Below are 16106 nucleotides of genomic sequence, written 5' to 3' on the forward strand. Positions count from 1 at the left end.
TTTCCAAATTTGTTGCGTCCGTCAATTTTCAAATTGTTTTTATCTATTGTATGTTCGATGTATTGTCCGTCGTTAGTACAGATTTATGGAATAAAATTATTTTGTTTATCAAAAAGAAATAAATGATCTTGTTATTTCATATTAAAAAAAATTAAGTACCCCATTAGGGAAAAAATAAAAAAACTCTTTTTAAACAGACATAGCTAAACACATTTATGTAACATGATAGTAGCCAGAACTAAGTTAGGCATGTAAATGTGTCCCTGTAGTTCTACCTGCGTAGGTGACCGAATCTTTAACACTTGCAATACAAAATTTTTTTGCCATTGACCAGTTACATAGGTAAAACCCAAAGAATTATCCAAAATCCGGAATAAATATCTGACGTTAACAACATGACATAAATATTTCTTTAACTGACAAAAAAATCAATATTAATTTATTCTGTGGCACTGCAAATTAATTGTTTTCATTCATATGCAATTTAGGTCATCTTGCTATCACCAAACTCTGTGTTAATGTGCCGACTTATTTATATAATTCTCTGGTGAAATTGACTTTTATCTTAAACAATTGCACAAAACTGGGTGCCATGCGTTTATGAGCCAACCAATTGACTAATATCAATTTTTTTTTTATCATGATTAAAGCTTACCTAACGGCTTATGCTCAAATCCCATAATCCATTTGGTACTAAAGTACTTTCATTAACCCTTTTTTTGATATTGGGAGCTGGTCTATTGTGACCTAATTAGGACCACATCTCAACCTTGTCTATTTGTATACTAAAGTATCACGTACTGACAATTTAAGGTTCAGTAGTTAGATAATAAACAATTTAAACAACCAAACGCGTTTGGTCTAGTAGAGCCAAAATCGAAACTACTTTTTTTTTTTTTTTTTGGAAGGAAAACTGCCCATTGTCAATTAGTTACATGTCATTTTATGTTTGGTGAATTAATCAGCTTAATTAAAATATTAATGTGTCCAAGATTGCAACAGCCACCCCATCCAACCCTGTGAGGGAAATTGTGACAACAGAGTGCTCAAACTTGATCTTCTTCTTGCCCTGATTTAAGTAAATTATTCGTCATTAATTACCTATTTAAGTAAACTCAAGTACCTCGAAGTCCAAGTAATTAAACTTACTCAACTACAAGCTTGATTATTACCAAGATCAATTCTTCGCCTTGAACTTTTCCGAGTATATAGCCTCTAATCCTAATTCTAGAAGATTTAGACATAACTCCATAACTGACTAGGTCTGTGTTAAGTACTGCCTTCCCAGGAAATAATAATTTCTCTTGCAGTCCTTGTCTAGATTAAAAGACTAAGTCTAAGCGGATTCCTACTCTCCAAGGAAATAATAATTTCAAACACATGATTCTTGTTTCTCATCAACATACGTTTGAGTACTTCTACCATGTTGGAGGAGAAATTTTATAAAAGGATAAACAAGTGCAGGAGTAGGAAAATCAATCAATTGCTTATGAATATTGTTGCTCAGAAAGGGTAATGTTTGCCAGAGTCTTCAAGTTGATGGGTCGAATGCTGGTGCGGCCTCCGCTCCACAAAGCCTTGGAAATGAGTTTGTAAGTGCGTTCAGAGGGGTGGAAGTAATCCCAGAACAAGTTTCGATCTGGCTCTGGACAAACTGTGTAACCCTCTTTTCCACATTGCACCATTCCGCCAAGAGTTCCATAACCACAACATGCATTTGTTACATCATTGAAGCCTGTTATATATCAAATATCAGTGGTCAGTAATGATACACATGAAACCAATTTTATGCAAAAAAAGGTTAGTACAAGTTTTGAGAGACGATATGCAGTGAAAAACTTAACAAGGAGAGAATCATACTCCTCATGAACCCCTAAAGAAAAATGGACAACATTTTAATGGATTCAAGAAAACCAAAAATGAAAAAGTAGATGGAATCAAAGGTAAAGAGAAAGGGTGGTGCCGTAGTGGGGAGGCAACTAATGCCAATTTTTAGATAGTTATTGACTAAGTTTGGCTGATTCTTGCGTAGAACCATTTTTTATTTTGGGTCAAAAGGAGGGTTTAAGCCCATAAAACCATTTTTGACACTAACACAAGTAGGATAAAAAGTCATAGTTACGAGATTCACGGCCTAATTAACCAACCAGTCTAATCTAGGACTTTGAAAAAAAATGCTCCAGAATGATTATTCATATGACACAAAAATTTAGGAGAAAAAGCGTAACAATTATAACTTTCCTTCACATTTTCTTTTCATTTCATTCTAGGTCGAACAGACGAGTAAACTTGTGAAAAACAAATATGAAAAAGATTACCGTATTGGCTCGGATTGTCTCGAAAAAGTTGGACAGTCTTATAAACCGCTCCATAAACAGCAATTGCGCCAGGGTACTTGCTAGGAATGGCCTTAACAAGATTTTCCAATCCCATGTTGAAATTCTTGACCATTTTGTTCATCTTTCCATTGCACTTATCAGTTGGTGCACCAGGCAAAAGGGCCCTTGCTGGGACACAGCCAACAGGTCCTAGTGAAAATAAGGCAATTTTGCGTGCCCCAAGCTCATAAATTTGGTCAACAAAGTTACCAACTTGTTTTAACATTTCTTGGACATAAGCATCTGGGCTAAGAGTTGGGGCTTCAAATGGAAAAAAGTAGTTGAAGGCATCATTTGAGCCTGATTCCAAGAAGAACAGAGACTGCTTCACCACTTTCTTGTCTAGATGATTTTGCTCTATCAGTGACTTGAATTGTTGCAGTTGGGTTTGGAGTGATGTGACATTCTGGAATTGAAATACATAAGAATGTCATGATTTGATTCTAAGAAGATCTAAAAATTGATTATTTGGTTCAGATTTGAATATTTATTCTTATCTTACCAAATCTTTGTTGGTTGTGGAAAGAACACCGCTTCCAGCGCTAGCAAAATTGATGCCATTAGATGGATAATTCTTTAGAGTTCCATTAATTATATCAAGCTGTGCCTCGAGGAATGGTTTTTGTAACGGGAGACCAAGAAATTGAGCTGCATTTTGAAAGCATGAATTTAGAATAACAGAACAAAAAAGAAAAGCAAATGTAATATATATTAAGATAAATTTCACTTTATACCCTAAATATATATTATATTTATTTTATTGTACTTGTAATATTTGGCATCCTATACTCATGACAATTAGCACCAAGGCGCTATACAATTTTTTTTTTTTTTTTTTTTTTGTTCTTTTTCCAAATTGGCATAGTTTCTTATGAATCTCTTATATCAGGATTCGAAACATTGCACCATAAGATAATAAGAGGTCAGAACCAAATCATGAGAAATTAGGGTTAAAAAAAAGCACATTTGCAATATATTTGAGAGTTTATAGGAAAATCCATCCTGACTTTTGTGCCTGCATTAGTTTAAGAAAGGCAAAAGAAACACTCACATAAGAAATCTGCAACTGTTCTACCATTGGTGAATCTTCCAGTAGGGCGGTGAAAGAAAGTTGAACCATAAGGTGGAAAATCAGCTTGAGCAGCACAGTACTTGTTATAGTGATTGTTTCCGGCATCAAAAATTGAGTCTCCAAATACGTAGATTGATGATACCTTGTATCCTAAAACAGATGACAAAAAGTTTAGGAGGAGAAAGAATATGAGGGTTTTCTCCATCAGGGCTTATGTGAGTAATGCGCTAGAGAAAAAGGATGATGTGAATTTATCTGACTAGAAAGAGAGGAGAAGAAAACAAGGAGAGTGATGAAATGAAACGGAAAGCACGAGCTCAGGCCATGCATGATGAGCATCATCATTCATCACTTTCTGATCAAAAACAGCTAGCCAAAACTGTTACTTGCCACCAGAAAAATTTGTCTTTTTCTGCAAAAAATAGTTCTATTTATCTGCTGTTTTTTGCATTTAAAGTTGTGAACTTGAGATGAAATGCATGCTGCAAAGGAAAATTTTTTTCCAGTAGACATTTGACTTTCTCAAATGTATTTGCGTTACTTTTGAAAATCCTGTACATCCCCTTTAGCCATGGTTTTCCTTTTTTCTAACTTATTGAATTTTTGTTTAACTAAAATTGCAAAAGCAAGTCTTCTTTTCCCCAAAATGAACAGAGACTATAACTATATGGAGACCAACAAGAAAAGAATATAAGCACACATGAAGAGAGCTCCTTGATATGTAGATAGTAAACAAATTTTATGCAAAATTTCGCGGCCTTGATCCTTTTATTTTAGAGATGTGTACTCATTGTTTTCTTGGAATGTCCAACAATCTTTTCTATTTAAAATTGGGATGGGAAAAGAGAAACTAAAAACAGGAGGGGAAGTGGTAAAGGCCTGTTTTTTTTTTCATGATGAAGTAGAAAGCGTCATAATGAGTTCTCTCAAGTTATTTCTCATCTAAAAGACTTCAAATTTACATAAGTTTTGGACATCCTGAAAAACAATGCAAGCTAGAAGGACAAACAACTAATTTGTAAAAGAATGATGAGGCAAACCAATTGTTAATAATCATAATTACTTATTAGTGGTATGCTTCGAGTTCATCAGAAGCCATTTTTCAGCATAGACATTATACAAGTCTACTTATGATAGAATACTTATTACTTAGTTGCTGTCTAAATACTACAAGAAATTCTTGATTCAGGTAGGACACTTTGAGTAATTACTATTACTTATGTGGGAGTTTTAATCATGCAAAATACAAGTCACAAAAAGTAAATTTGGTCACAGTAGAAACTGGAGATTGACATCTTATGCCTGAAGAAATTACTTCTGGATGGAAAAATTTTATCATCTTTTTGGATGAAAATTAACTATCAATTTGACAGTTAGAGGCAGGAGCAAATTGCAAATATAATGGATTAATAGGGCCAAATGCAACTTGCCCTTTAATTACAAGGTGTTTAGCGTAATTGAGCCATTCTTTCGTAGGTTGTATAACTTGTATTCATAATTTTAGCGCTCCCTGCTCCCTTGCTGGTTGCTGCATTGACCGCCTCAGACCCCCAACAAAAAAGAAAAAATCGCAGTTGATTTCTTCGCGGAAATCAGTGAAATGAACAGAGAAATAGAAGAAATCCAAGAAGATTTATTAGCAAAGGCAGCAAAAGCAGCTGATGAGCTCTATAACATTCGGGACACCTACTTTCCTGCGGACCCAAATGACAAAATATCCAAATTGCAAGCTGAATCGGATCTTGTCCTGCAAACCCTCAATTCCATTCCTCCAGGTAGAAACATGTACTTGTGCATTACAAATTTAGCAAATTAGTAAAAAAGTTTCATTTTTGTTATTGGGTTTAAGAGATTTTCCTTTCTGGATTGATGTGCAGAAAACAGGAAATTGCCAATTCAACGTGCAATGTACGAGTACTTGAAAGGGAAAGTATTGGATGTCTTCTCTGATTATAGGAAAGATGCTGAGGATCATCTCTCAAAAGCAGTGAGTATAAAAGAATTGATTTGTATCAAATGGGTCTTTGTTTCTATTTTTGTCTATTTTTAATTGAATTGTTTGATTTTGCTGAAATTGATGGTTTTTTTTTTTTAATTTTAACTATTTTTGGTGCTAAAGGTTAAGTTGAATCCATCTCTTGGAGATGCATGGTTGAGTTTAGGCAACTGTATTTGGAAGAAGGGAGATTTATCTGCGGCTAAGAATTGTTTTATGCTTGCTTTAAGCAAGGTCATTTCTTGTTTTATTCTTTGAAAACTTTGTTCATTTTATTAGTAGTATGTTAAGTCATGCAGTGATGTAAGTTAGCTAGTTGATGATATGAGACTGATGTTGTTTCTGTCCAGGGCCCCAACAAAAGGATACTCTGTCAATTATCTATGCTCGAAAGGAAAATGGCTCAAGGCAAGAATTTTATGGATATTGCTCTAGTTCTTTTCCATGTAATTTTGCTCATTCTTTGACTGTCTTCCTTTGAGAGATGGGGGAATCCATGAATGAATGACTGGAGTAATAGTATGGTGAAGCTGAAGGACGTGCCAAATTGTAAATGTGAATTTATAGCTGTTGAAAGTCAGAGATCCTTACTTTAGAATCTAGCGTAGTAAGATTTTGAGTATTACTTGAGGTAGGTTATCATGGTTTTTGAAAATTTTGAGCTTATCCAAGCGATTAGGGAAATGTGGCTAGCCAGATATCCTTAGTCATGGAGCGTGACTCATATGTTGGTTCTGGCTTTGTTGCACTGTGACCTCGATGAATAACTGTTCTCTTTGAGACTTTGACTGCTAAATTTCCTATATCTTTTGTCACAATAGATATCTTTGCCCAGCTAAACGTAACACTGATCAAATCATTTATCACGTATTGCCTTTTCGATTTTGGGAAAGAGTAAAAAAAAAGAGGGTTGAAACACCATGGCATGTTCAAGCTTCTTTGCTGCTTTGGTCCACTACACAGCAGAAAATATTCTCTGGACCTCCTGCAGTGATATGATCTTAGATGGTTGAAGCTTCAAGTTCCGCACTTCTCTGGTAGTTTATTCTGATTCTCTGTAAATCCATTGTGGCCTTTTCATCGAGGATTATCATGGATATGCTTTAATAACTTTAATATGAGGAGATAATTTTTATCTATACTGTTACACAGCTGTTACTCATAGAAGAACTAGATATGTTATGATGCCTCTATTCAAATAGACTGAAAAACAGTAACAACTTTAAATATCCTAATGGCAGTTTCAACTCTGACATCTCCATGTCTTTATCCAAATTTCACCATACAAGCCTTATTGACAACACAACTCCACTTTTTCCTGATACTCTTTGCTGCTCATATGTATCCCTGCTTACAATTCGTAAAAATACTAGAGTTGAATTTAGCTGATGACTTCTTGTGCTATTCTGCTCATCAGATTCATTATCCACTTTCCAGGTACTGAAAAACAGGCAGAAATTGTTGAAGAGAGCATTAAACATGCAAGGGAAGCTATTGCTCTTGATGTCAGGGATGGAAATTCCTGGTGTGAGTTTCTATTATAAGTCAAATTCTTCTGTACTTCCTTTTCTAATTTATTAGTTAAAGATCTGGTGTAGGGTATTCGCATTGCTTGGCAGAGCGCATGCTTTAATTTGAGCATTTGTTTGTGAAACTGAATGTTAGCTGTAAAACCTGCCTACTGACAACTAGAGTAGTCCTTGTCTTCTCACTTAACATTCCAAATCAACATGCATGCTTGTGTGGACTCTGGCATCAGTGAATGGTTAGGACTGAAAAGTGTTGATTCAGCCTTCATCTGAAGCAAAGATCTGGAGACATGGGAGAGTATTACCAACTTCTAATGCTGAGATTTTGCATAATGATAACTTTAACCCTTCAATTCCTGTCCATCTATCGTGTGTTTAATATGCTTTGTGCTTGATAATGTTGACATTTGATATACAAGATGGCCTTTTTATGCTTATTCAAGTCATATGCAATATTATTGTCTGATGTTGACAGGAGACTTGATGCATTCTTGAAGAGTCTCTAAGACATGCTGTGGGTGTAATCAACATACTCATTGTTCTCACCTACCAACCCTTAAAAAGTAGAACTAAAAAGAAAAGGGAGACTTAAGATGGTAAAAGCTAGAAACACATGGTACTGATAGATTTCCTTTTATTTCAGGATTATGGGTACCTTGTTGTTGAGAGACCAAGAATAATCATGCCTATCTACCAGACATTTTGAGCATACAGCAGTTCTATGGCTAATAGTTACATATATTGTTTCATGTTTTCATCTTTGGCAGATAACCTAGGGAATGCATGCCTAACCTCTTTTTTTGTTACCGGAGCATGGGATCACAGTAAACTTCTGCAGTCACTGAAAGCATATCAAAATGCTGTATGTATGAGATAATAACTTATACATCCTCCGCGTGATGTATTTCTACCCTCTGAATTGTTATTAAGCCTGTAAAATATTTCCATTCTGCATATCAGGAGAGAGATGAGACAATGAAATCCAGTCCAGACCTGTATTTCAATTGTGCTACTGTAAGTATTTGTTCAACACTTTAAATCTTTGCTTTTCTTTAAGTTTGTGTGATTCTTTTTGTGCTTTCTAGCTTTTTTTTTTTTATAATAATCTATAAAAGTTACACACAGGACCTAATTGAATGAATAATTATAGCTGTGATTCTCAAACTTTAACTGACAAGTTTCATGAATTATGCGGAGGACAGAAAGTAGTACTCGCTTTGTATTAGCATTAAAGATGCTTTTCAAAATTCCATGTTTTTGTGTAAGGTAGCTCATCTTGCTTGGTTTCGAGATCTTATTCCAGCTTTGCCCAAAACATTGTCATTTTTAAGTCATCTATGTCTTTTAAGTTCCGAAAATGTTTGTAGTGGGTGTGATTTCAAGCTTTGATGAGATGAAACTTTTGATTCTTGGAGAGGTTATAACACGCGGAGTGACGAACCCCAAAGTTGATTGTTATTTGCATCTTGTGCAATAGTAAGATTCCTTTGGGGTCCCATGTGGTCAGTTTTGCTCCTTTAAAGACCTCATTTGTGGGTAACTTTGGAAGTACGCAAGGAAAAAATTAGTGATTCGATTTTTGGGTAGTCAAAAAGGATGTCATTTGGAAGTTACAAACCAAAGTTTTGAGCTTTTGTATTAACCTGCAGTAGCCATGATGTTAATGGTCAGCTAACTAGCTGTCTTGGAGAGAGGAAAACAAAATACTGAAGTAATGGAACAAAGCCAGTGAAGATGCATCAGTTTCACAAAAAATTAGAAGTTGACAGTCAGAGAGGAAAGCTTTAGTTTACTAGTTTAGACAACCTCTGGATCAAATTTTGGCCCTCTGATACCTTTTTGTGTAAAAAAGGGCTATGTAATCACAATATTGACCATATTCTTGAGTTCTGTTTACCAAGGATCAGCCATCAGTGGTATCAAGTATGTACTCTTAAAACTCATGCTTTAGTCCATACTCCAGCTAACTTTAATTCCAGAATCATTTAGTTTTTGGCTTGAACAATGTCTAGACACATAGCTGGGAGATCTCATCAGAAAACAGTTTGGCATATTTTTAACTGTTTTTGTTGTTCATTTCCTCAGCTTGTAATTGTTTTGACCAAGAAGTTTAATGCTTTTACAAATTATTTTCATTCGAATGAAATTCCGTGAATACTTATTTCTTTCTGTTATCATTTAATTTACCAGTTAAAATTAAAATGAAATTTTGTTAGGAGGCTTCTATTGAAGTTAAAATTGCTTTTACATTCATGAATTTCCCCTGCAGTGTACAATATCTGCAGATGTGGAACGTGTTTGAACTTCCACTGGGTCTAGTTAAACTGAATCTATTCTTCACTCTGCTTTTGTATGCTTGTAAAATTTGAATCTGTATTCTTTCATTGTAAAATGCATTTGAATTCATTACTTGCATCTGCTTTGCTTCTTTATAATGTAGATGCTAAGAAGGAATCAGTGTTTGACATGGCTGAGAATTATTCATTCAGGTGAACAAATATTTAGAGAACTATGAGAGAGCCCTTACTGGATTTGAAGCGGCTGCCTTGAAGGATCCTGGCTTAAATGCCACGGAGGAAGTTGAGAAGATAGTTCATCTTCTTGACAAATTGGAGAGTTTGCTAAAGGTTAGTTGTTTGTCTCCATGAGGTATAATAAATATTTGGACCACATTGATGCTGCTCAAATAAACCTCATTTCCTCTTGCTTATAACACTGTTGGTTTGCTTGTATTTAAATATTTTACAATTTCCTGATGAGTGAAAAGAAGAAGAAAATTTTAGAAGCTAAGGAAGAAATTAAAATCTGCTCAAAATGATTAAGCTTTGAGTTGATCAAAAATTAGTTATGGAAAGAAGTCTAAATTATCAGTTGATGATAGTATTGATTCCGAAGGAGCTTGATCATAATGATGATAACGTATCTAGCCAGTAATGTCAAATGTGGATAGATTAATAATGAAAATTCTAGTGTTCGTTTCTTGCAATTAGTTCCATTCAGTGATTATAAATATGCTTGTTTAGTAGAATAGAACGTGGAGTCTTTGCACCATGAAATTGGAAGTATTTTGTCATGCTGATAATTGCTACTTTTTCTCTCTTTATATCCCACATGCATACTGCGCAAGTGAATTATCAAGTTCAACTGGGTACATGGGTCAGAACAAGAATACCTGTATGTAGATTTGAACAAAGCTAGTGCCACCAATAAATAAGATGGATATGTTTATATACAGAGAAGAGTAGGGGCTGGATTTAGCAGACGCTAGTTGGAGCATGGTTTGTGTTTGAAGTTAAGCATTATTATCTTAAGAAATCCATCTTTGACTACTTGCTGGGAAAATTTTATATCCGCAATATACCTAGGGTGGATCGTAGAGTAATCTGGTTGTTCCAGAATGCTCATTTCCCCTACAAGGGGCAAACTTGGTAAGGGCCAAATAGTAGGCTTAGCCTATAGGACCAGAGCACACAGTAAACAATTTGATCAATCACACCACCGTCAGGTTTGACAGTCATTTTTATTTATGATTATAATTCTTGTTGATCTAAGCATTTGGCATGAATTCTAAATATTATTTGTGACGCTCAAAATGATAACAATGTAACTGTGGTTTGTTCATTTTTATGCTCTATTAGAACAGATAGCTGAGCATTGCATTTTGAGGCATGCAGACATTTCCAATTCTAATATGTTTTTGTTTTATAGGGACAAACTAAGGCTAAGCGACTTGCTTCATTGGCGTCATCACTTTCCACTGTAAATGGTATGCCAGAATACTGATTCTACACATGTCCTGAAAAAAATGTTTGTTCAACATGTTTACGTGATGACAGAACATGCTTGAAGTTGCAACTTGATACATGCAATTTCAATCATTTGTTGTCTCCTGTGATTAATCCATGTTAATTTTTTTTATTTTCCTATCTGTAGTAAATCCTTCATATATTCAAGTCAGTGTGGATCGTCTAGCAGAAGGTTTAAATAAAGGGGTTGCCGTCGTGGGAAAGGTTCTATACTTTATTAAACACCAAAACGTGGCTCCATTGTGAGTACTTAGCTAGTTTACTTCTCTCCAACTATTTTGCATAACAGTTGAGTTGCCACACAGTTTCACTTTGAATTGCACCATCCACATGTTTACGTTCAAAAGCATGCCATTTTTTTTTTTTTTTTTTTCCGTTTCTGAGATGTATTATATTGCAGATACTATTTGCTGTGTGATGCAAATCAAATATGCTATGTGTTATCAGTCTATGGGATACGTGATGATGTGGTAAGTTTTGCCTGGCAATGATGAAAGCATCTTTATAAAGGAAAAAGTTGATATTTCACTTGAGTTACATTTTTCCCTACTGAAAGAAGCCTAATAATTTGTCATGTGAATAATGTTTCTAAATTTCCCGAACAGCCTTAATTTCTTTGTTTGTTTAATTTTCTTTGGCTTGTGGTTTGAGTTGAAAGGGGTAGACAAGAAAAAAGGATGGCTCTACTTGATTCATTCCCTCTGTGGTCTCTCTTAAAGTTATAGGAAATATTGTCACAGATTTTAATCCATGAATTATGTTTATTCAAAACAAATTAGGGATGCTTACAACCAAGAATGCATTGTCCTTGCTAGTTTTCCCTTTCACCATGTGGTTGATTATGACTCACCTGCAGGCCAATGAAGTTAACCCTCTGAAGTTATTAAAGAAACTCCCCCTCCCCATTCTGCCTCTGTCTGTGTCTCTCACTCACGTGTAGGATGGAAAGTTTCCAGCCATGCTCTCCTTGTTTCACATGATCCCAATCCCATATTCATCTAATGATATGTTCATTGCAGGTTAAAGAAGGAGACCAGATCATACTGCTGAGTCCCTATTTCCATAATGTTGATTTCTCTTGGAATGGAAAGGTGTGCTCTTGACACTTTTTGTCACCAAAATCAATCCATTTCTCATCATCATTTGATTTTGGAAAAACATTCACGTTTCCTTTCTACAGCAATGAAAAGACTGATTCTGCTAATATCATCAATAATGATATTGTCTCAGTAGCTAGTAAAGTTGGTCGTATAAAATAATTACCATTTGTATGGTTGATTTTGTATCAGGTCTACCAGTTCAAATCAGTACGTGTAGACTTCTTGGAGCAAATGCTTGTTAATGGAAAAGCTTTGTCTCATAGCCATGCAGTTCGAGCATCGATCTATGCACAACATAAGCCTTGAGATTGCTTTTCATTATTGTTGTGGATGTTACATGTGTGATTTATAGTGGAAGTCAAGATAATCCTGCCGCGAACGATGTGTCTTTTGTATATAGAACTGCAGCACAGAGTAAAGAAATTTGCGCATGTAACATCGTGAATTCTTCTCTCTTGTATCCGTTTTGAGTCCTTGAATTTGTAACCATGACATGAACCAAAGGAAAGTGGTAAAGAGAGAACATGAAGGAAGAAAGCGAGGCCAGTGGTTCATGATTGCAGGGTCTGTGCTGCGATTATTGATGATGAATATGTACAAATTGCAAAGGGGAGAGGTGGCATTTTTTTTTTTACCTTAAAACTTTTTATATTTAGCTGCAAAGAGGTTTTTTTCCCCTATTTTCTTCCAATTGGCCACTATGACTCTTTGGGCAGGCCCAAATTCCCACACCTTCCAATTCAAAAAATTCAGTCCGATCTAGGTGGGCCTTTTTCTAGTCTCACATAATCGAGTTAGGTCCTCTATCCATGACTATAGTTGTTGTCATTTGTAAATAAAAAATTTAATCTCGTCCATTAAAAGTAGGCAGTAAAAGAATGTGGAAAACTATGGTATGTAAATAGTAAGTCAATAGAGCTGGGGAGGGATGGGTTGGGTGATTTAGCAGAAGAAGTATAAGTGAGAGTTTTCTAATAGTACACCACGGCTTCACATCTTCACAACTCAACTCATTTTGGGTCTTCTTGTTATTTGAGGAAGAAATTAATAAGTTATTACGTGACAAACTATATTATTAATTAGGACCTCTGCGGTATATGCATGCATTTGACGTCTTTTTCACCAAAACATTAAAAAAAAAAAAAAAAAAGGCACAACGCGAGTGATTGAAACATACGCTTGACACGATTTTCACGGGGTTGTTTGGTGTATCTGCTTTAGTTTCTGATTAAGAATGCTGATTCTTCATTATAATAATGCCTGTCATCAAAAGGACTTAAAATAAATCGACTGTACTAAGCCATGATAAGGGAAGAGAGATAGATCGATAGATAGGGAAAATGGCTGAAGCATGTGCCATGAAGGGAGGAGATGGACCTCAAAGCTACGCCCAAAACTCATCCTATCACATAGCAAGTTTTCTTTTGTGGGTCTTTCTCACTTTTAACTTTTCTGGGAAAATGTATTTTTTTTCTATTTATATTCACTTGGTTTATAATTGACAAAAGATTTTAATGCTAAGGCCTCTATTGTTTCAAGCCTTTGTTAGACTAGAATCGTTTAAAGGTATTGCAGATAAAGCTCATTAGACGTGCCTTAAGGCGTGCAGATCTGAGGTTGAGGGAGATTTTGGTTGAATAATAAGGTGGGAGAGATTACAAGTAGAATATTTTTCATTCAAAATCGGTGTGTAAATCTTTTATAGTAAAAATTGATTTTTTTATGGTAAGTGGTTGATGATTGAAACTTGCGACTTGTTAGTTATAGATTGAAAAAAGCTGATTTTTTAAAATGTATATTTCTTCTACTTTTTGGGTTGCAGGAAGGAGCAATAGACGTTGAAAAATAAATTATCAACAAAGAAATTGACCCAAAAAAAAACTTGATGTTGATCAACTTAAGTGAAGAGCTTATACATGTCAAACAATTTTAATAGAAAATATTTCGAGAAAAAGAACACGGCCCACTTATTATAATTCTCATGACATTAATTTTAGTGAATTTGGCCCTGAACGATACCTCTACAGTAAGTTACATTTGGTCACAGAAAACCAGTACAACTTTGTGGGGTGGTCTACCGATTGATTTTTTTTTTTTTTTTTGTCAACACAGGGTGTCCGAGTCAATTCTTACGGGTCCGGGTCAACACAGGGGTGGTCTACCGACTGATTGTCTTGCCATTTTTGTGGTTGCTAACTATTACAATTGTCGTAATGCTATCCGGAAATGGCCAAAATACAAACACTTATCTGGAAATGGCTAGCTAGTATAAATCACTCCATCCTTTTGGGCAGGGAAACCAAGACATGACAAGGGAAGAGATATAGTGAGATTAAATGCGTGTGCTTTGTGCCATGAATGGAGGAAATGGACCTCAAAGCTATGCCCAAAACTCATCCTATCAGGTAGTTTTTTTTTTTTTTTTTTTTTGGGTTTTTACAGATTTGTATTCAATTAATTTAAAGACAAAGGAATTTCAAGCTTTAGGCCAGTAAAATAATAGACACTGCATATGGTACAATGATCATTCGACGAGTCTTTAAGGTTTGTAATATAAGGCTTGTGTCCTAAAGCTCATCTATTATTTATTTTTTTTCCCCTTATGGTTGCAGAGAGGAGCAACAGAAGTAGCAAAAGAAATTCTCAAAGAAGAAATTGACAAAAAGCTAGACATCAAACAACTTTCTTCAACCTCTATGGATCCATTTTGCATAGCAGATTTTGGCTGCTCCACAGGACCAAATACATTTGTGGCAATGCAAATCATCATTGAAGCCTTGGAGGACAAATTCAAAAAAGAGGGACTAACACCTGAATTTCAAGTCTTCTTTAATGACCTTGTATCTAATGATTTTGACACACTTTTTGCTTCACTTCCGCCAGAAAGACACTACTGTGCAGCTGGAGTGCCTGGTTCTTTTCACAGTGTCATGTTCCCAAAGGCGAGCCTTCATTTTGCTTATTCATCTTACTCGCTTCACTGGCTTTCAAAGGTGCCAAAAGAGGTTACAGACAATACGTCTCCTGCATGGAACAAAGGAAAGATTCACCATGGCGGTGCCAAAAGGGAAGTTCTTGATGCCTATGCATCTCAATTTGCCAAGGACTTGGACTCATTCCTGAATGCAAGGGCACATGAGCTCGTGGATGGAGGCCTGATGGCACTTCTTATACCTGCTGCTCCTGATGCTATTCGTGAATCTCATACCAGTACAATCACAGAGGTAGAATGTGAAGTTCTAGGATCTTGCTTGATGGACTTGGCTAAGAAGGTGAGATTTTAGCATTCTAGTTAGTTTTAGACACTGGCGAAATCAGAAGTTGAAATTTGGGTGGAAGACTAGTAAAGACATATAATTATATATATATATATATATATATATATTCTCATTCTTTTATTTTTATTTTTTTACCTTCCAACATATTTATTTATTTCTCTAATTTTTTGTCAAAAAATTGTACATGAATATGTTTCATGCTCTTTTTGAATGTTAGAATATTATGCTTTTTTGTCCTTTTTCATTTTCTCATAGTTCAAATATTTAATATAAATAATTAATAGTTGTTAAATAATTATGACATCACGAGTCAATTAAGGTTCGTCCAACGAACGATTGAACCAGCCATCCTTGATCCAATAATTTTTTCTACTCGTTAAAAAAAAAAAAAAGAAAAAGAAAATCTAACTACCTACTGTATCCATTGCAGGGAGTAGTGGACGAAGTGAAAGTGCATATGTTCAACTTGCCAGTATATTTCACATTTCCCAATGAGCTAAAGGCACTGCTGAAGGCAAATGAAAATATGGACGTCCAGAGAATGGAGATACTAAACATTCCAGGAAAGCAAGTGCTTTTTCCCAACCCTACTGCAAATGTTTTGTACCTGAGAGCTGTCTTACAAGGAGTTTTGGAGAAGCATTTTGGAAGTGGAATCGTGGATGAATTGTTTGAACTGTATGGACGAAAAGTTGCAGACTCTTCTTTTTTCTTTGATCCAGAAAATCAAGATCTGATCGTGATTTTTGTTCTGCTAAGGTGAAAAATGAGAACATGAATAAGTTAATATTTAGAGTACCATTTTTAATAAAATGTGCAAATGAGAGTTAAATGTCTAAAGCCATAAAAAAAAATTTTTTTTTTTTGGCAAGTAGAAGTTTAATATGTCCCGTACTACATGTGCTGCAATTTAGTTTTATCATTTAGCTACAAAGGATCGTGAATAC

At 35.2% G+C, this 16106-nt stretch overlaps 3 protein-coding genes across 4 annotated transcripts; 2 read left to right on the plus strand and 1 right to left on the minus strand.

Moving 5' to 3' along the window:
* Positions 1-1337: 1337 nt before the first annotated feature.
* Positions 1338-3717, minus strand: LOC113715334 (GDSL esterase/lipase 6-like). Its single transcript, XM_027239511.2, has 4 exons — positions 3430-3717; positions 2881-3026; positions 2319-2784; positions 1338-1735 (listed from the first exon to the last, which is right to left on the minus strand). The coding sequence occupies exons 1-4, from the start codon at positions 3653-3655 to the stop codon at positions 1488-1490; spliced, it is 1086 nt and encodes a 361-aa protein (XP_027095312.1). The 5' UTR covers positions 3656-3717; the 3' UTR covers positions 1338-1487.
* A 1223-nt stretch (positions 3718-4940) lies between these two features.
* On the plus strand, positions 4941-12515 carry LOC113715330 (uncharacterized). Of its 2 annotated transcripts, XM_027239505.2 has the most exons (13): positions 4942-5225; positions 5328-5437; positions 5570-5680; positions 5797-5854; positions 6884-6973; positions 7743-7837; positions 7936-7989; positions 9465-9602; positions 10684-10741; positions 10909-11023; positions 11182-11251; positions 11801-11872; positions 12071-12515. In XM_027239505.2, the coding sequence occupies exons 1-13, from the start codon at positions 5051-5053 to the stop codon at positions 12185-12187; spliced, it is 1263 nt and encodes a 420-aa protein (XP_027095306.1). In that variant the 5' UTR covers positions 4942-5050; the 3' UTR covers positions 12188-12515. The 2 variants fall into 2 exon arrangements, with proteins under 2 accessions (XP_027095307.1, XP_027095306.1); XM_027239506.2 differs by lacking the exon at positions 5570-5680 and having other exon boundaries at positions 4941-5225.
* A 1621-nt stretch (positions 12516-14136) lies between these two features.
* Positions 14137-15999, plus strand: LOC113716606 (loganic acid O-methyltransferase-like). The gene is made up of 3 exons (XM_027241005.2): positions 14137-14286; positions 14494-15153; positions 15590-15999. Exons 1-3 carry the CDS (start codon positions 14218-14220, stop codon positions 15920-15922), a joined length of 1062 nt encoding a protein of 353 aa, XP_027096806.1. The 5' UTR covers positions 14137-14217; the 3' UTR covers positions 15923-15999.
* Positions 16000-16106: the final 107 nt, after the last annotated feature.

The sequence above is a fragment of the Coffea arabica genome, unplaced genomic scaffold, assembly GCF_036785885.1.
Source record: "Coffea arabica cultivar ET-39 unplaced genomic scaffold, Coffea Arabica ET-39 HiFi ptg000035l, whole genome shotgun sequence".
Classification (NCBI taxonomy): Eukaryota; Viridiplantae; Streptophyta; class Magnoliopsida; order Gentianales; family Rubiaceae; genus Coffea; species Coffea arabica.

Excerpts from the sequence above, each read along its gene's own strand:
- LOC113715334 (XM_027239511.2), bottom strand. The coding sequence starts at position 3,655 with ATGGAGAAAACCCTCATATTCTTTCTCCTCCTAAACTTTTTGTCATCT. Across the intron at positions 2,785-2,880 it reads CCACAACCAACAAAGATTTG|AATGTCACATCACTCCAAAC; the intron begins GTAAGATAAGAA and ends TTTCAATTCCAG. Across the intron at positions 1,736-2,318 it reads AGACAATCCGAGCCAATACG|GCTTCAATGATGTAACAAAT; the intron begins GTAATCTTTTTC and ends GATATATAACAG.
- LOC113716606 (XM_027241005.2), top strand. The coding sequence starts at position 14,218 with ATGCGTGTGCTTTGTGCCATGAATGGAGGAAATGGACCTCAAAGCTAT. Across the intron at positions 14,287-14,493 it reads CCCAAAACTCATCCTATCAG|AGAGGAGCAACAGAAGTAGC; the intron begins GTAGTTTTTTTT and ends TTATGGTTGCAG. Across the intron at positions 15,154-15,589 it reads TGATGGACTTGGCTAAGAAG|GGAGTAGTGGACGAAGTGAA; the intron begins GTGAGATTTTAG and ends TATCCATTGCAG.
- LOC113715330 (XM_027239505.2), top strand. The coding sequence starts at position 5,051 with ATGAACAGAGAAATAGAAGAAATCCAAGAAGATTTATTAGCAAAGGCA. Across the intron at positions 5,681-5,796 it reads TTATGCTTGCTTTAAGCAAG|GGCCCCAACAAAAGGATACT; the intron begins GTCATTTCTTGT and ends GTTTCTGTCCAG. Across the intron at positions 7,838-7,935 it reads TGAAAGCATATCAAAATGCT|GAGAGAGATGAGACAATGAA; the intron begins GTATGTATGAGA and ends TCTGCATATCAG.